This window comes from Poecilia mexicana, unplaced genomic scaffold, assembly GCF_051168715.1.
Source record: "Poecilia mexicana isolate PSO_F unplaced genomic scaffold, ASM5116871v1 scaffold_16, whole genome shotgun sequence".
In the NCBI taxonomy this organism is placed as follows: domain Eukaryota; kingdom Metazoa; phylum Chordata; class Actinopteri; order Cyprinodontiformes; family Poeciliidae; genus Poecilia; species Poecilia mexicana.
This window is the reverse complement of record NW_028263385.1, coordinates 5034083-5052712: the sequence shown is the minus strand read 5'-3', so window position 1 is coordinate 5052712 and position 18630 is coordinate 5034083. Positions and strand designations below refer to the sequence as shown.

Below are 18630 nucleotides of genomic sequence, written 5' to 3'. Positions count from 1 at the left end.
ACACAAACACAGAAAATTTAAATCAGTGAACAAAGAGTTTAAAACACAAACGTCCGTATTTTGTCTGTGTTAAATGGCAACTCAGACAAGCCATGCAAGAAACCATAATGTCTTTTAACAACTATTTAAAATATTCCTGAAGGGTTTCTGTCAAAATAGGGCATATAAAAACTAGTTTCTGCTTTTGTTTTCAGTAGGTTAAATGATGACAATGAATTTACTCGAAAACAAATCAATCAGGCAGCTGCAGTTCATCTAAAATGGAAACTGGATTACATTACACCAGTTCTTAGATCACTTGTTTCTAAAAGGTTTTATGTTTAGTCAGTGAAACACTGAAAGGGACTGGGACCCACATACATTTCTGAGTTTCTTGGCAAATATGAACCACAGAGACAGGCATAAAGGCAGTGACCTTTCAGTCCACCTTTGTCCAGTCGTAAACCATGGCCTCAGACTTAGAGGAGCTGCCTCTCATCCCGGCAGCTTCACTCTGAGATGCAAACCGCTCCAGTACATGTAGAGCTCATGACTTAAAGAAGCCAACAGAATCACATCATCTGCGAAAAGCAAAGATGAGATCCTTTCTCAAACCAGACAACCTTCTCTCCGCAATTATACCTTGAGATCTTGTTTATGAATACAGCAAACCGGATTGGTAAGAAGGGGCGGGCCTGGTGGAATCCAAGGGAAGACCTGACTTTATGCCAAGAATGTGAACAAGGCACTTATTTTGGGTGTACAAAGATTGGATATAGTCACCTAGATTACCCATGCTCTTGAAGCACCCCTGACAAAAATACCTGGGCAATTCTGCAAGGCTAAAGTCACATTGCTCCACCCGGCTTAGTACATAAACCACAGATAATCATGGTTTTATTTTTCAAGTTTTTCCTGTACCTTCATTATGCTAATATTCGCAAAGTCCACCCAAGAAAGGACTGCTCCTGTAAGACCAGAATGCTACAGTTTTAGTCAGTGCTTCATTTAACATCTCTATACACAAGATTTGCATAAAGCTATTCAATTGGCTAGGTCCCCCCACCTTAAACAATGTGAAACCAGTAACATCGAGCTAAACACCTTCTCAAGCAGGCATCTTTTAAAAAATACAGGAGTTCAGTCACATGAAAGCCAAATGTTTTTCTTTTGGAGTTCTTATTTGATAAAATAAATGGATATGAGATAAAAAGTAAATCTGATCAAAAACAGAACTATTTTGCACAGATAATTTATAGATAACAGAAGACAGGGCTACAAATCCATGGTATCTTTAGCATTATGATTTTTTTTTTTCTGCAATGTAGTATGTTCTATGAAAAAGCTGCTGCCAGCAAAGTACAAAGCACAAAAATACACCAATTTCCTCACAGATCTGGTCTGAAAAGTTTCATTTGTTCTGTTATTATCTGGAGAAGGAGACTGTCAGGACAAGAAAGCAATAAATCAGTACCTGGTTTTTCCAATCCCACTTATTGCTTTTTTGCAACAGCTGTGTATTTTTTATTTTTTACTGAAGATTCCTGAACAATGCAAGCATTTTCTAACAAAATTAATAACTAAACTAGTACAGGAGTCATAATTTGAAATATAAGTTTTAAAGTCAGTCTTCTTGTCAAACATAAACTGAGAATGAGCTGCTGGACTAAACACTTAAAGATAAGCTTACATCTTCAGTATGGCCTCTTTATTTTTTATTTTTTGAAATGCAGCATCAGTGTTGTAAAAACTTATTTAAGACCTCCAACAGTTTGTGTTTATTTCATAGCATTTGCTTAGACTTTTGTTTTCAATAGAGCAGTTTAAGCAGCATAATTAGATTTTCATAATGTGGATGCTTACCAACCTTCTTTCAAACTTGAGCCGAAATAGGCGGAAATATATCAGTGGAACTAGTTATCTCTAACATCAAATTTGGGGTTTGTGTCTTTTCTTTCTTTTTTCAGTTGTATAACAGTTACACGTAGATATGTTGCACTTCTTAATGACTTTGGTTTCTTCAAATTAGATTTGCTCACAAAGTGGAAAACATAAATAGATCAGGCCTCTTATTTTCTCAGTGCCACAATTTCAAATTTTATTTTATTTTGGAACTTTATAGTTATCACAAAAAGGCAGGTGTTATATTTTTGAGACTTTTAACTTGGTGATAATTTGCCAAAACCCTTTGCTTTCTCCTTTTAATAAGTTCTTTGTTTTCTTTTTCAGACAACCTTTTTGCTTATTTGATAAGTAAAACTGAGCAGTGGCCATTCCAAACTCCACGAGGCTTTGCAATCTCTGTTCTTATCCTTGTAGGGGCCTTTAAATCCTAAAATGTTTGAAGGTGAAGTGGGACGGTTTATGAGATGAATTCCAGTTCCATCTGTTTAACTTGATCCAAGCTCTCCATCTGTTTTTATAGCACTGAGTGGAAACACAGCCCAGTAGCAGAAAGTCAAATATTCCATCACATTCCAGATCTAAAGCTTCAGGTGCACTTCTCTGAGCTCAGTGGTTGATTATTCTTACATTAGTCACTGTATGAGAACACACTGCCATTATGTGAGTAACTATATGTGTAAGAGTGGGTTGGCCATAGGAAGGTTTCTCTGATCTGTTAATGACAGATAAGTGGCATAACACAAGATCCTCTCATTATGTCTTAACCAAAGAGGCATGTACATAACATGTGTACAATGTTAAAGTGAGACAAGTGAGGGGTTCATTTCAAGTCGTCTCACACACACGGTCCATCACACACTTGCACTTATGAACATGAACGCAGTCAAGTGTGTTCACTCGCACACAAGCAGATATTCAGCAGACTTCTCCCTGCTTGTGTTTCCTTGTGAGATGTCATTATACGATAAAGAGGAAGCCATCAGGAAACCGCTTAAGCACAACTTCCTGTCTGTTGCTATGGTGACTACCTCATTGCTGCAGTTGCAAAAGAGGTAGTAGCAGCCACAACTTTACTTGAGTAAATTTCTCGCAGACGTGCCGAGTGGGAGGCAGAAATAAAGAGGCAGGTGTATTTTGGTCCCAGCGGTGCGCTGGTGGGCTGATTCATGTCCGGACACTCCTCTCGATCCACCCTGACTCTCACATGCCCTTTGACCCCTAACATCTGACAACAATTAACATGTGTGACTGTTCAGTGTGAATAGTCTGAATTGCAGCCAACAGGTCTTCTGTGCAGCTGTTTGTCATTCAGACAACGCACACAGATAAACAGAAATCTAGAAGTGGTGGGATACTTCCTGATTTGACAATGGCTCATTTCACTGCTTCAGGCTGGCGGACATGTTTGCTGTAGCAGCTAAAAGGGACTGCCTTGTTGTGAAATCTAGCAGTCTAAGCTGAATTTAGCTCAGTAACATCCTCTGTATATGTGAATTTAAATTAGATAATACTGACAACTTCAAAGAAAACCTCATTCATAAGAAAGATTTAACCATAAATTAAATGACTTCATAGGAGCAGTGAATATAGCCTCACCAAGGAAGGATCACAGTTTTGATAAAATGTTAGTTTATTCCATAGGAAATAGTTTCAGAGTAAAGATGAACTAGATGTAGATAATTGATGTTTATAAATTTATTTTCATAATTTCATCTCCAATAAAGAGCAAAAGCTAAAATACTAACTGTGATACAAGAGTAAAAATACAGGAATTGCTATAAATGTGTATCACTGTGCAGATTTTGAATTAAAATAAATGGATGAGAATGTCTAAAACCTAGGTTTTATTTTAAATAAAATTAAATATAAAATCTTTACAGACTGTATTTGGATCCAGCTGTTGAGCCTGGACTGTGCATGCACTTGAAGACAGGCTCATGGCTGCTCATTGTTTTGATTCTACCTTCAAAAAGAGGCACATGGGGAGCGCCATGGTGCTTTGCACCACTGACAGAAGCTACATTCCACCAAAGGTGTGTACACACAAAGGGGGTTAAGCCGCTCCCCTTTCAATCGACTGCATCACAGGATCATTGGCAAATTCTTTCAGAGCGTTTTCTACTCGTCAGAACAAGAAGAGGCACAACGTCAGCAGAGAGGTCAGACACAGGCATCAAGTGAGAGCGGCAAAGTTTTGGTGAGCAACAGAAGGAGAGAAATACAGGTTTTGAGAATCTGAATTTGAATTTCAAAGCAAAACAGCAGATAGGCCAGTGAGAAAAAGAGAGGGAGAAACACAGATAGAGAGAGACTCATACACACGCGGAGGGGTGTGTCATAGCAATTTAGTTCCTTAAGGAAGTAAAACTCAACATTATCTTAAGACAGGGTGGTGAGAACTGACAGAAGCGCTGCAGGAGGGCTGCTTTTTTGGCTTTTGGTGTTTTTGTTGGTCAAGATGAAGGTACTCTGTTAAATTAACTTGCCTGTGCTGTCAAAGTGATACACAGAGCGGAGGGAGAGAGACATCTGACACACAAGGAGGGAGGGGGACTCAGCAAACACTCAGGTAAGACATTTCGGCTGTGTTCATTTCCTGGTAAAATAATGAAAACCAAGCTATCTTTTTACGTTCAATAACTTTCAAATCAGTTCAGACCAACTGTGTTATTATTGGCAATGAGCAAAGACAGACTCAGTCAGGGGATGACTGGAAACTGAGCGACTTCTCTCCACTTCCCCATCTTGAGTACAAGTTGAGAGATCTGATCGCACACAGTCATGCTGCAACAAGTTACACTGACAGGAGCATATGTGGAGCTCACATTTTTGTTTGTACAGGCTGAGAGCGAAATCTCGAGGAAGTGGACTTTGGCAACGTTACTGGCTGGTTTTGATTTGTTGAAGGTTATGAGATACTACTAAAGACAGCAACAGGTTTCAGTGTAAAACTGTGGAACTCAAGTAAAGGACAAATACTCAACTAACTGCTCTGTTTCGCTTCCCGTTCAGAGCAGATGTGAGGAAGGCTGAAACTGCAACTGCTCGAAAGGTTGTGCAATTTTGAAAGAGATACTGCAATATGGACATTTGAAAGATTTCAAAACCCATTCTTGTCTGCTATCTTCAGCTAAGTATAGTATGAATCTACTGTAAAAATAATAAAAAAGATTTTTTAATTAATTTGTTAAAAAAACATTATGTAGGTGGTTCAACAAAAGATAAAGTTATACAACAGTTTGAGTGAAAAAAAGGAGCTCAAACTAGAGGTCTGTGCAGTGAAGTGACGACTCATCCGGGCAAAAGGCTCAGTTTTCATGCTAAGAATCTTCATTATTATTGTTATTATTTCATGTTCCCTGGTTGATGACAGGAGAACATTTCCTTGTTTACGACATTCACCATCCTAACACAGTGATAAACCTTCCAAAAATGGCTTCCTTGTTCTTGGTATGTATTTGATATGATCACAGGCTGAGGTGCTTTAGGTGGCAACCTTTTCACTTTTACAGACTTCATTCCTTCATTAGTCCTGGGAGCAGTGATGAACGATGCTGATGACGTTGAGGTTAAACTAAAAAAAAAAACATTTTTGCTTTCTAAGAAGAAAGTAAAATGGAGTTTGGATGAATCAAAGAGGCCTCATCTGAGTCTTCTGAGAGTACTTTTTTTGTTTTAACAGACATGATCTTCCTGATGCACACAGGTTCATACATGCACCCAAACACTGTAGCTCAATGGTGGAGACATCTTAGGAATGCTAAATATTTACCTCCACTGCTTGCCTTGATGGCCCCACTATTCACTACTCTTGCTTTGACTGGCCATGAGGCCCAGCTGCTATTTTTCCCTGCCTGTCTGTTAGAATAATTCAGAAATACATCAAAACCTTATCTATGGGCGATGGTTCCACCTCTGCTTATTGTTGTTTTCCCTGCAGCACTGCACACACTCATCAATCCCAACAGGCATCAAGAAGGGAAACAAACACTTGAACATGTAATGCAGCCACTCCCTGGCGAATGCCAACAAACAGACTGATAAATCCTCGAAGGCCCTCTTCTATCCAATTGTACCAACAAATTGCTGCTCAGCAATGTCCATTAGAGAAAGGTGTTTCTTTTTTCTGTTGCAGTTCTGTACTGTAGCACAGAAATGTCTTAAAGCTCTCAAAACAACCTCAGAGATCCTCAAAAAAGGAAAAATGTAGAAACAGTAAAAATTAAAAAGATGGAGGTTGCAGCATGTGAAAAACTGGCTGATGACCGCTCACTGCACACGTCTCTCAAATCCCTCTAGTCTTTTCAGCAAATAAATGAGATTGAAGCACAGATCTTAAATAGCTATCACAGTGCTCCACTTCCATTATCACTGTTCAGGGAAATTAATCTAATGAATGTTTTTTAATTCTCCACAGGGATCCCAAAGCATTTGAAACAAAGCCAGCTATTAGCAATGTAACACTTGTACAAAATGAATGATTCTGCATGTAAATGAAACTGAGATTATGAATTTTACACCAGGATAGGGATAGTAACTACATGCATGGTTTTATCAATTAAACACTTAATGTGACTGGACTGTTTCTTTAATTACTGCTGACCCTTCATGATTATAGCTAGAAAACATCAGGTTTTACAAAACACCATCTAATATACACAAAGAGGGACAAGAGAAATGCAATAAAGCAGCCATCAGTAAGCCATTTAGATCGCAGGTAAAGGGCCACAAGTCGCTACTAATGTACAGGATGTTACATTATCAGAGTAGCTGATGTCTGCACCGAACCACAGTACTGAAGTCAACAGCTTAGTACAGTGTGCCACTCTTTCCGTTCTTGCCCTAGCACTGATGCAATGTTAAAACTGCACGCATGGACCTGTCGCAGCTATGCAGCCTTGAAGGTACTGTTAAATACTTGCCTACACAGGCAAGAAGTGGGAGTTCCGTGGAGAAAAATGCACTTAAAGATATAAGGAGACTGACTCTAAATTGGGGACACAGTGAACTTCTACACATGTACAAATACAAACACAAAATGACATCTTTGGATGAGATAATGGCATCTCTTTGCAGATTCTGTCTTAAACACATAGGATTACAAAGAGATAGAAACTAAGCTAAACTGATGCATGTCCACAATTAATGAATAAGTTATCTGCAAAGAAACATAAATTGAAAATATTTAAGGTCCTTGAACAGCTTTTACTTTCAGCATTTTTTAATTGCAGCTGTCTTCAATATGACAATCAGATAAATATCAGGTGTCCCCAATATGTACTCAGTTTATTACTTTTTAAAGTTTTTTATTTTTTAAATTATGATTAAGCAAATTGTTTTAAATGAATAATTTAATCTAGATGATGTTGAAAAGGATAAAAAACTGATTTTGCAGTTATGTCAGGATGTGTTGTGTTCATGCTGATGGTTTCCTTGGGGGGATCTCCATGTTGGATGCTAGGTGAGGTTAAAACCTCTGTGGAAAATTAATAGTCTCTGCTAAGTCTCTTGATGGTATCTTTCCCTTTTGTTATCATGAGTGCACAATGCATACACAAATACAGAGAGCTTTTAAATGCTTCTATTCTAACAAAGTAAACAGATTAATGTGGTAGAGCAGTGTAGATTTGTTGCATACTAGCCAAATACTTTGGGTTTTAGTTTTGTTAAATCTAGATAACCCTAACCCAAACCCTTAACTGACTATAACTCCATCTTTCATTAAAACAATTTTATGTTTATTCCAGGAAAATTGTTGATAATGTTATTTCATTGGTAGTTTTCTATCATGTGTAAGTGAAAACAATAGATTGACATTGCTTTCACTGTCAAACTCTTCCAAGACCTAGAAACTGTAATTAATTTATAAAACTTGACTTTAAAGCATTCTATCAGTAAGCTGAAAGGCATACAAGCAGAGCAGTCAATGACTTTGTTGATATTTAATGCGATAAGCAAATGAGTAAAATGCTTTTCATTTTCTCTGATAATTCAGGCAACCATGGAGGCATTCAACTCCAAGGATTTGGCCATGAAGGCACAGAAGAAGATCCTCAGCAGCATGGCCAACAAAAGCACCGTCCAAAGATTTATTGACGATACCACTAGTGAAATACTGGATGAACTGTACCGGGTTTCCAAGGAGTACACAGGAAATAAAGGAGCAGCTCAGAAAGTCATTAAAAACCTGATCAAGATTGCTGTCAAGATTGGTGTGCTGTTTAGAAACAACTGTTTCAGTGACGAGGAACTAAAACTAGCTCAGGAATTTAAGAAGAAGCTCCACACAGGAGCCATGACAGCCATCAGCTTCTACGAGGTAAACCTCCAGATACTAACAACACAAAATGCAAACTACATGCAGCCTTTACAGATACAGCTCATAGAAATAAACATTTTGTTTATAACTGATTATGAAAAAGGCTTTATATATACCAAATACTTCAAATATGTTAGCAAGAAGCAGACATCAAGCATACACTTCTTGCTTGACGTTTTCATGGTAAAAAGCATGAGTAACAAGTCTCAAACCTGCTTTATACATAAACTGTTTTGATAACATCAAGTAGGTTGAAGAAATTTGAGAATACTAATTTCAGTGAGTTGTTCTCAATGCACATGCTACCCCAAGACAAGAGAATAACAGAATTTAAATTGCATTTTGAATTACTTTTTCTTAAATTCTGATATTACCATAAAATATTAAGGGCATTTCAGTCCAAGCATGTAAATACAATTCATGTTCCATTGCTATTTGTACTGTCGCTCTCAAAAATCCACACATATTGTTAAAATATCAGACTTTTGTGATGTATGCAAATAGTCTGCACATAAAATTACACATACGATGTATATAATTCAACTGAAAAACAGACGTTAAAAAATTTCAAAAATGTACTCATAATCTGGCGACATAAACTCAAACTAATACGTTTGATTAAATTTCTGCACCTAATTTTGTTTGGTTTACAGCTCACATCAACTATATGATGTCTGTTTAACTTTACATTTTAACTATCATAGTAGGATTTTACTGACATTTTCTAATATGTGTTCTTTTTGCCGAAGCCATTATTTACAGACATATTAATTTACAATCACTTTGTAAAAAAGGTATCAGTCAAATTAAATGTACAAAAAATTCAACAGAGAAGATAGTCCTCAGTAAAACATGGGACAACACTGACATTACAGAAGCCCAGTGTTTCACAAATATTAATAAAAACAACACAGACCAAGAGAAATGTGATTAAGGAGGCTATGAAATATCTACACCACTGACAGACCTGCATACATTTCTGTCAACCGCTAGCTGTGTTCTAGAAATGTCATATATTCTCCACATGTCTGGAGTAAAGGTCATAGTTTTAAAACAAAATGCTTTTAATTCCAAACAAATCATTCATGCCAGACTAAAGTCTCATCAAGCTATGGCAGAATGTGCACTAGAATTATGCGCTAATGAAACACTATTTGAATCTTGGGCCACAATTCCAAGAGAAAAGTTTGAGACAAAAGCAATACTGACCCCAGTATCATCATTGTCTGAGGTTACATTTCCTCAGATGGAATTACATTTTTTGACACAAAATTCTGCAGGAGTCTGTGAAAAAGATGAACATTTTATATTTTTCAGGATCATAGTGATAGCAGAGTATAGAATGGCATCATGAGAGGAATACTGAAGTTTTGGAAGAAAGTAAAAATATGTGAATAGACAGTCTGATATGTTTGTAGAACTTCTGCCAGGTAGAGTGGGGAAATATTAAGTCAAGATGTGAAATGGTAAAAGAATCAAAAGGTTGTTAAACAAAGTATTAAAGGTTGTCCCTCTAAAAGAGCGAGTTGTTTTTTACTTGAACCGCACATGATAAACGTTCTATTATGTGTAAAGAAGCTTGAAATTACTCAAAGCTTCACTTTAAATAAAACAAAAACCTTGCACTTAAACTTTCTAAAGACGTGTATACTTTTGAGAACAACCATATGCGATCCTGAGATCCTAAATTTGAATTTGAAATTAACTTCAAATATGAAGTTATACTGTTAGAAAGATTTCACTGTTTGTGCACAAGAGTTAGTTCTCTAACAACGTATCTGTTGACTGATGCAGGTGGACTTTACCTTCGATAAGACCGTGATGTCGGACAACCTGACAGAGTGTAAGGATCTTCTGCTGAAGCTTGTCAACTCCCACCTCACCTCGAAATCTCATGATCGCATCAGCCACGTCTTCAACCATTACTCCGACCCTCAGCTCCTGACCAAACTATATGACCCAAACGGACCCTTCAGACCCAACCTCACTAAAATCTGTAAAGGACTCGACAAACTGGTAGAGGATGGGACGATATGACGTGTGAGGAACATGCTTCACACAATGGGAGATGAACAGGAAACACACTTAAGACTCTGGACTGGTGGACAAAATTTCTCTTTTGCTGAGTTGCTGAGGAAAGGCAACATAAGACATCTGGTTTGAAAACAAATCTGGCTCCCCTTAGCTTTTAGAGAACATATCTGATGAAGTCAAAAGTCAGGGAAATGATATTTCAATTGTACAATGTACACAGGGGGCACACACATCCTGTGTAAGTAAAGTACGTGGAAAACAACTTGAACGTCAACAGATTTAAACTGTTATCAGTGGTCCAAAATATTGTTGTTCTATATTTGAGACTGTATTTTTTTTTTTTTTTTACTGAGACCTAAGGGCTGTGTACAATTGTGTAAGAATGAAACAGCAGTTGAAGAGTCTAACAAAAATGGACGGAGATGCCACTGTGCTGCAACACCGCCATCTGGTGGTTAACCTGTGATTCTACAGCAACAGTGCACTGCTTACTGAAACATGGAAATGGACATACAAGTAAAAAAGGGAAATAACCGCATAACAATTACAGGAACAGTTATTCGTATTGCTGCCATTGACTGCACAAACAATATTTGATAAAACTGGAAAATTGACAATGGGAAAGTATTCACCCCTACTGACCTTTTTCACCTTTCATAATGTTACAACAATCTTGTTATGAAGTCTTTGGCTATAGATACACACAAAGTTGTACTCAGTGATTAAGTGAATGATTTGTTTTCAAAATGTTTCAAAAAATGAAAAGTATGCCATATATTTGTATGCAGCCCCTGACTCAATACTTTTTATAAACATTTCTTTGCTGCAGAAAAAATATTTTTTCCTTCCACAGCTAGATCCTGCTTCCCATCAACTCCGATTAATGTCAGAGAAAAACATCCCCTCAAAATGATACTGCCACACATACATGCTCGCCTGAACCAGATGGTCAATTAAGGGGTATTGCAACATCTCTGTAGGTTTGCCTTTGTGGTATATTCTTTTAATTTTTAATTGATATATTGAAGAGTGGCCAGTGAGATATGCAAACCCTGTGATATTGCTTTATTGTCAAATTCTTATTGAAAGCTTGTGAACTACTTTGTGTTGGCCTATAACCTAAAATCATGATAAAAAAAAAAAAAAAAAGTTTGCATTTGAAACATGATAAAAAAGTGAAAAGTAAGGAACTGTTTCTTCTGGCTATGTGAAGTTTTTCATTTTTGAAATAGGTAAAATTTCACAGAAGCACCAAAACTGTAAATGTTCCAGTAATGCAGGATCAAATATTAGTTTATTAAACATTGAATCACATAAAATAACAAAATGAAAAACAAAGTCCTGGCAAATAATAAAAGACGCTGTTAAAAATAGCCTAAAAACATATTTCTGTGTTTTGTCTCTTTTTTGTGTTGCCAACATACAATGTCAACCTGTTTATGCTCTTATTGCTACAGTGAATGAGTATTTGCATTCCCTGGGTAAATGATAAGGAGTGGAAAATGCTACGTTTCCATATGCAGACATATGACTGAACCATCATGTGACAAAATCCTCATGTCCCTATTCTCTGTAGGAACAAGCCAAACAGATACAGACAAAAATACTTTTCATACAAACTGTAGGTTCCCACAAATAAATATGTGCAATTTTTACAACATTTCAACAAATTTTAGTTAATGACTAAGTAAAAGGGTTTTTAAATTTTACAAAGCAGCACTATTAGTAGAGATCTTTCACCTTTCTTTAATGTCTTGACCTGCAGTCTAGTCCCTTCACTATGTGTCTCTAGTGTTTTTTAATCATCAGAAAGACATTAAAGAAAATGATGTCACAGTTCAAAGATCTCATCTTCCCTTTCTTTCAGCTTCTTGGTGAGCTTAGTGGTAGTGAGGGGGACTGCCCCAAGTTGGGCTTGCTGCTGAAATCTTGATGATGAAATAACACTCTGTGACCTTGTTAACGGACGCCAGTCTGAAGTTGTGCTTGAGCAAGCTGCTTCTAGGGCTGCAACACTGTAAAAAAAGATAAAAAGAAACAGATGAAAGGAAAAGCTGCAATGAATCAATGATATATACTTTGGGAAAGACTTCATACATATTCTCAAAGTCTAACTGTTAAAAGTATCTGGTAATGCACATTGCCAGATACCACACACACGCAATCATTGCAACATCACCTTAGCCAACATATATAATTAACATCTGCTAATTTATGATTAATGTAAAAGTTCAATATTGACAAAATAAATGGTAGTTCTATGGTACGTGAATGGAAATGTGCCTTTTTGATGAGATTACCATTAAAATAAAATTTGTTTTGAGTAAATGGTGACACTTTAAAACAGTTATGGTATAAAGACGTGGTAACCAAAAGTACCGTTTCTCTGCATCTTTGCATCCTCTGGCTGCAGCCTCCTTAGACTGGCTGATCGAGTTATCCAGTCTTTTCAAAAAATCTCCAGGAGTAAGGTCTCTATAATCCTCTGTATCACAGTTTGTCTTTCCTTCTTTATGGTCTTCCTCAGACGAATCTACCCCATTGCTGTGGTCATTCAAGTCTGATAGGACTGGGATTGACAAGGATTTCTTCAGGTATATTGAGTCGTTGGTGTACAGTCTGTTTGCTCTTTTGATTAGCTCGACCTGGAAAATATATTTTCTTTGTCAGGCTTGAAGATATTTATCACATTTAATCAAAGCTTACAGGTGCATCTCAATAGATTAGAATATTAATTTATTTCAGTAATTCAGTTCAAACAGTGAAATTCATATAGTTATGATTACATAAAAATATAAAATATGTCAAATGTTTATATTCAATCGTTCAAATAAAAATTCAAAAGTAATTTTCTTAGAAAAAATAATGTTCATCCATATTTTATCCAGCATATGCACTTAAGCCCTTTTTTTAACAAAAGTTTTCAGCTTATTAGCATTATTAGGTCTCTGCATTACTCCATATATTCTCAGTAATGTTTAAGTCAGTTTGAGTTTCCTGGAGAATCAGTAATACTATGTCTATTAAACAAAAAATTATTACACGGCAGGGTAGCCAGGTTTCAAGTCATGCTGGAAAACGTATCCATAAAGTTTGTATTTTAGAAAAACATAACTTTACAATGGCATTTTGTTAGGTAATGAAATGCACCTGTACATGTTTTTAAAGTGCTGGGTGGTGCATTGTGTTTTCCAAAATACAGAAGGCAAAGTTTCATTCTTGTTTTAACAGTATATAATACTTACAGTCACGCCATACTTTAAAGCCAGACCCTGAAGTGTCTCCCCTGGTTTAACTGTGTGTTCAATGAGTTTCTGGCGAACCGGAGAAAGCGAAGAGCGAGTTAAGCTGCCATACGATCTTGTTCGGCTTCCGCGAAGCAGGCCGCCTCCCCCGGATGGCAACGACGGTGGCTCCCCGGACATATTCCAGAAACATATGGGTTGGTAGCAGCCAGAATGGAGGTAGAATACAGTTCCCAGTGAACTTTACATTTGGTAATCTCATAAGAGAGCGGGTTTCTTTCAACTAGAACGTATGCTCAAATGTTAAACTGGCAGTTTAATAAACCAGGTTAGCTAAATTGTCAACTTAATCTACGTTAAACCGTGTTTCTGTTTTGTAAAACCTGTTACGATATCAAAGAACAAAAGTTGCTAAATCTACCTAGCAACCACATATAATTTATATTAAAACATTAGTTAAATGCAAAGCTTACCTACCTATATAACATTTGAAAAGTTGCTCTGAACCCGTAAGAAACAATATTTTTCTATCTCACGCAGGCAGCAGCTGTGTGTTGCCATGGCTGCCGTGTTGAGTGATTGGTCACATGATTCGTCACAAACGCTGCATTCAAGTCCGTTGGAATAAGTAGCTATGTTTTGAGTTCGTACACGCTTAAAAACATACTTATAATAATAAAAAGCAGGCACTGAATAATACTTGCGTTTTTGTATCTGAACTCTCTATTGTAATTTAATATATTAATGTTTTGTAATTAAAAGTTACTCAAATGTTAGTAAACGTTACTCAAATGTTACTAGATTTTTACCCATTTGACAATTTTTTTGCGAACGCATCACGGCTATCGGAAGTAGCTTATTAGCTAATCTGTTTTGAAACCTGCTTTTAGATTACTGCTCTATTTATAATGTCGTTTAAAAGAGAAGGAGATGATAAAAGTCAGCTCAATATTCTGAAGGTAACAGCTCATTTAACACGATTTTCCCTGTGGTAAGATTATAATGCATCTGACGTTAAATGTTAAAGTTAGCATCCTTCTACTAACCACAGTGTATTGGTTGTATGACGAGCAGCTTAAAATATTTGTTGATATCCAAATTTATTAAAATGTTTTCCAGAAACGTCGTGTGGCAGACCTTTTGTCTAATTTTATTCCGGAAGATGAAGCGGCTCTTATGAAAAATGGAAGGTAAGTTATGCCTTAAAACGGGTTTGTAACTAAAATCTAGTGGATTCAAATTGGTACAGTAACAGCTGTCTGTTTGATTTCTAGATACACTTGTCTTGTATGCTCCTATCGTCCCGTGTTTGATACGGTAGACATGCTGACAGTTCACAGGCAAGGAAAGAAGCATCTAGAAGGTGAGGATTCCCAAACAAATATTCACTTTAGGGAGCAATGTTTTCATTCCTTTTCGAAAACGGATTTGAGATTTTTATTTATTTATTTATTTATTTTATGATCAGCATATTAACTTGTCAAGTTTTTATGCTGTGGGATAATAAAAATAATATATATTTCCTAACGTTTTTAATTCCCATCGTCCAAAACCTTAGGACAGCAAAAATGTGCAACATGCTGTATGTTTATATTGCAAAAAGAAAATTTGCAGTCCTTCTTTTGTATCAATGGTCCTATTGGTACTTTACACGAGCCAGTCAGCCATCAAGAAATTGATTCCTTTGACACCTAGAAATTTTGCCCATAAAGGTTTTAAACAGAGTTGGTATCAAGCTCTCACCAGGAACAAGTCCAACATTATGATTAAATAAACATTTAACTGAGTCTCTATTACATTGTTGATAAATGAAAAATACCTTCATATGATATTTTGATAGTCAGTGATAGTCAAGATAAATTTCAACTTATTTAATCAGAAATCAGTTTATTAAAGCTAGTCTTAATGAATAGCATTTTTTTTTCATTTTAGTTATACCGATATAATGAATAGTAAATGTCAATGTTCTTGTAATTCATTATATTGATTTGTTAGAAAGCTGCATTCTTTTTCCTGGTGCATTTTCAGGATTGAAAGCATTCTACGGCAAGAAAGCAAAGCTGAAGAATGAAATATCGAAAAGACAACATGAAAACTATATCCAGTCTGAAGAAAGACAACAGGTTGGTGGTTTTCTCCATGTTCACTCTGTTCTGTGTTCACCACTCGGGCATAGCATTTTGACTTAATGCTGTTTGGGTCCTCCTTTAACAGCCATAGCTTCTTAGGGTTAAATGGGGACCTTGGGTTAATGATTCTTGTGAATGCTCTTTAACAGTTTGTGAAGGATACATAATCTACCTGAATGCAACAATTTAAGTTTTCCAAAACCAATAGAGCTCTAAAACTTAACTTTGAAACTATGACATTTTTATAGCATTTTCCTCAGTTTCACATGCTGTTGTTGTTTTCACATGACAAGCATACCTACTGTTGCTGAAAAAAACAGGCAACTATAAATTGTGTCACATTGTTAAAATAATCATAAGAATATGCAAAGCTTTTTATTTATGTCATTTACTCCAGGCTTAGCAGTTAAACTCCAGGGAATTCATTTTGAATATAATTACCGTGGGACATATGAAGATGTGTGGGAAATCTGTAGGCAGTAGTCAGATTTACCAGAGGGCAAATGAATCATCATCAAAAACATCATGAGCTCAACGAGCTGTCTTTGACTAACACTTTTAAATCATGTTGTTTTGTGTGAAATGTGTTACGTGGTATCCCTGGGAATGTCTTCTGACTCTGACAAATTGAACCCTGCCATACATTTTAAAGCAGTTTGATGCCTGAATGTTGCATGCCAGCTGATTATTTACCAGAATAGTTGCTTCAGTGAGCTCATAGCAGCATTTGAGAGAGAATGTAATTTAATAAAAAGAGTTCTGTTGTACTTTCAGGAACCCTCCAGTTCAGCCCCTTTACTGGTACAAACACAGAAGCTCACCCATCATGCTTTACTAAAGACTGTCCCATATAACAGCTGCCACAGAAAAACCAGGTGTGTCTGTGTGATGTGCAGTCTCCTTTTATTTTATTCACACAAAGAATAGCTCAATTTAAACTATAGCTTCTGTCATTCTTTCCAAGTACAAAACCTGAAAGAAGATCTATGAGTACTGGCTCAGGTCCCAGTGGAAACCTACACAGCAAATCTCCATCTGCATCCTGTAAAACTGAAGTTTCAGAATTATCACCAAGCAACCATCATGACTCTAATGCAGGTAAAGTCTCTCACTGGAAATTAATGTGCTAATTTTGTTTCATTTCTGAAGTTATTAGGTTTTCTTTCTTTTTTTTTCATGAATCGTCATCATTATTAGTCAAAACAGAAGACCAGGCTGCATTAACACAAGCTGCAGAACCTCTAACAGCACAGAGGAGGAGGGAAATGGAGCACTATCTCAAACTGAAAAGGTTAAAAACATTTTTTTTCTTATTTCCTCTAATTGTTGGAACCAAAGCAAAGCAGCAGAGTGATTGTCATTTATTTCATAATGTGTTGTTTTTTTTTTGTTTTTTTTTTCTCTTTTAAGTGATGGGTGGGTGCAAGATCGTAACGGCCAGTGGGTCAAAGACGAGAATGTGGAGTTTGACTCAGATGAGGAAGAACCTGCACCTCTTGTTCCCTTATCTACAAGCTAGTGTCACAACAAAGAGCTGTGAGATGCCCCTTATTGTACCACAGTGGTACGCTTGAGCAACAATTCTGTTTTGAAGAACTCAACTCCCATCAGTGAGGACATTATGAAACTAACGAAACAATTTTCTGGTCTTCCATCAGAGTGTTTTGCTTTTCTTTTCTGATTCTTTAACGTCCACATCCACTGTAGTGGGCTGTTTAAGCAACTATGTTGTCTTTGTTTTCCTTTTGAACCTTATGACTGCAGTGTCTTGCTTGACAAGTTGTTGCAACTCACCAGCACCGCCTGCATGTCAACAGACATGTTTTGTGGGCCGTAACCTGCTGGTGTGAAATAAAGTCACAAGAAACGGGAAGAAAACAGTGTTGCAAATGTTTTTCATGGTTTAAAAACTACAGAATATGCAGCATTTTCTTCCTCTGTTTAACTCTGTGGCTTTCCAAATGCACAAAAGTTATTTCTACTTCACTTGCTGAACATTATTGAATAGTAATACTATTACTTCTACTAAAATGGCATTCAACAAGACAAGCACATGCATAAAGTCAAATGATTGCTTAAAAATGTAAACTTGCTGGATCCATACAGGAATCAACAATGGATAACTTAAGAGTTCAGGAGCAAAATGATCAAATTTAATTGCTCAAAGAACTTTAAATCTACTCGGTTGTCATATTGTAAGTGTAATCTATGCTAAACCATTCTAGTATTTCACCCAGCCGTTATGTCTGTTTTCAAAGTTTGAGATCCGAACTGTAGACATTTCCACTTTCACACTTAGTATTTAGATTATTTTCTAAATGTTAATTCTCTAATACCTAATTCTGTTGTCTGCATGATTTTTAGAGCTAAATTTGATTAGTTTAATACATTTTAATTACATTTTGTTTCATTGGGGTCAATATGTCTTAGTTTGATTCACTGTTCATTTTCTTCCCCAATAATCGTCTCTATTAACACAGAAATGAACATTTATTAGGATCAGTAAAACTTTAAGTTTAATCATTTCCAGAAATACTTGTATAGGTTTCCATGAGGAGCATGCTACTCACAATACTGTGTCAAAATCATAACAAGCCAGATTTGACGCCTGGTCTCATTTGTACAAAGACAAAAAAAAATGTTTTAAAGAAATAAAAAAGTAGTTGGCATAAGGATCTGAAGTGGTTGAAATCCTCAGGTTAGCAGCTGCTTCTGTTTGTAGACGGCTGGGTTCACAAAAGTGCAGCTCTCTTAAAGTCGGCTCTTATATTTGGAACAATGTAACTCAAGCTCAGCAGGCTAATTTCTGTTTTGCATCAGGGTCAAGAAAGGGAGGGCACAGGGTATAAAAAGCTCTGGTGTTTGGGAAAAGTCATTGGATCAGGGAAAAATTCAAATAATTTGATGTGATTAATTTGTTCTTAAATTTCAGTAATATTTTGAAATATTCAGAGAATATGATCCTAAGAAACATTTTGTGACTCATATAAATAGATTGGCCATTAGTTGACCATAATTT

The 18630-nt window shown here is 36.4% G+C and overlaps 3 protein-coding genes across 5 annotated transcripts; 2 read left to right on the top strand and 1 right to left on the bottom strand.

The window, feature by feature from the left end:
- Nucleotides 1–3976: 3976 nt before the first annotated feature.
- tnfaip8l2b (tumor necrosis factor, alpha-induced protein 8-like 2b) lies at nucleotides 3977–11623 on the top strand. Its single transcript, XM_014991335.2, has 4 exons — nucleotides 3977–4081; nucleotides 4385–4453; nucleotides 7880–8203; nucleotides 9998–11623. Exons 3-4 carry the CDS (start codon nucleotides 7886–7888, stop codon nucleotides 10238–10240), a joined length of 561 nt encoding a protein of 186 aa, XP_014846821.1. The 5' UTR covers nucleotides 3977–4081; nucleotides 4385–4453; nucleotides 7880–7885; the 3' UTR covers nucleotides 10241–11623.
- lysmd1 (LysM, putative peptidoglycan-binding, domain containing 1) lies at nucleotides 11504–14063 on the bottom strand. The gene is made up of 3 exons (XM_014991334.2): nucleotides 13483–14063; nucleotides 12617–12882; nucleotides 11504–12252 (listed from the first exon to the last, which is right to left on the bottom strand). Exons 1-3 carry the CDS (start codon nucleotides 13660–13662, stop codon nucleotides 12069–12071), a joined length of 630 nt encoding a protein of 209 aa, XP_014846820.1. The 5' UTR covers nucleotides 13663–14063; the 3' UTR covers nucleotides 11504–12068.
- Nucleotides 13632–18283, top strand: scnm1 (sodium channel modifier 1). Of its 3 annotated transcripts, none has more exons than XM_014991333.2 (8): nucleotides 13632–13701; nucleotides 14602–14672; nucleotides 14757–14845; nucleotides 15511–15605; nucleotides 16386–16486; nucleotides 16576–16709; nucleotides 16809–16902; nucleotides 17022–18283. In XM_014991333.2, exons 1-8 carry the CDS (start codon nucleotides 13696–13698, stop codon nucleotides 17128–17130), a joined length of 699 nt encoding a protein of 232 aa, XP_014846819.2. In that variant the 5' UTR covers nucleotides 13632–13695; the 3' UTR covers nucleotides 17131–18283. The 3 variants fall into 3 exon arrangements, with proteins under 3 accessions (XP_014846819.2, XP_014846815.2, XP_014846818.2); XM_014991329.2 differs by lacking the exon at nucleotides 13632–13701 and adding an exon at nucleotides 14293–14441; XM_014991332.2 differs by lacking the exon at nucleotides 13632–13701 and adding an exon at nucleotides 14378–14473.
- Nucleotides 18284–18630: the final 347 nt, after the last annotated feature.

Coding starts and splice junctions, on each gene's coding strand:
- tnfaip8l2b (XM_014991335.2), top strand. CDS start 7,886: ATGGAGGCATTCAACTCCAAGGATTTGGCCATGAAGGCACAGAAGAAG. Junction 8,204..9,997: donor CAGCCATCAGCTTCTACGAG/GTAAACCTCCAG, acceptor TGACTGATGCAG/GTGGACTTTACCTTCGATAA.
- lysmd1 (XM_014991334.2), bottom strand. CDS start 13,662: ATGTCCGGGGAGCCACCGTCGTTGCCATCCGGGGGAGGCGGCCTGCTT. Junction 12,883..13,482: donor CTTTAAAGTATGGCGTGACT/GTAAGTATTATA, acceptor TATATTTTCCAG/GTCGAGCTAATCAAAAGAGC. Junction 12,253..12,616: donor TGCAAAGATGCAGAGAAACG/GTACTTTTGGTT, acceptor CTTTTTTTACAG/TGTTGCAGCCCTAGAAGCAG.
- scnm1 (XM_014991329.2), top strand. CDS start 14,391: ATGTCGTTTAAAAGAGAAGGAGATGATAAAAGTCAGCTCAATATTCTG. Junction 14,846..15,510: donor AGGAAAGAAGCATCTAGAAG/GTGAGGATTCCC, acceptor GTGCATTTTCAG/GATTGAAAGCATTCTACGGC. Junction 16,710..16,808: donor CCATCATGACTCTAATGCAG/GTAAAGTCTCTC, acceptor CATCATTATTAG/TCAAAACAGAAGACCAGGCT.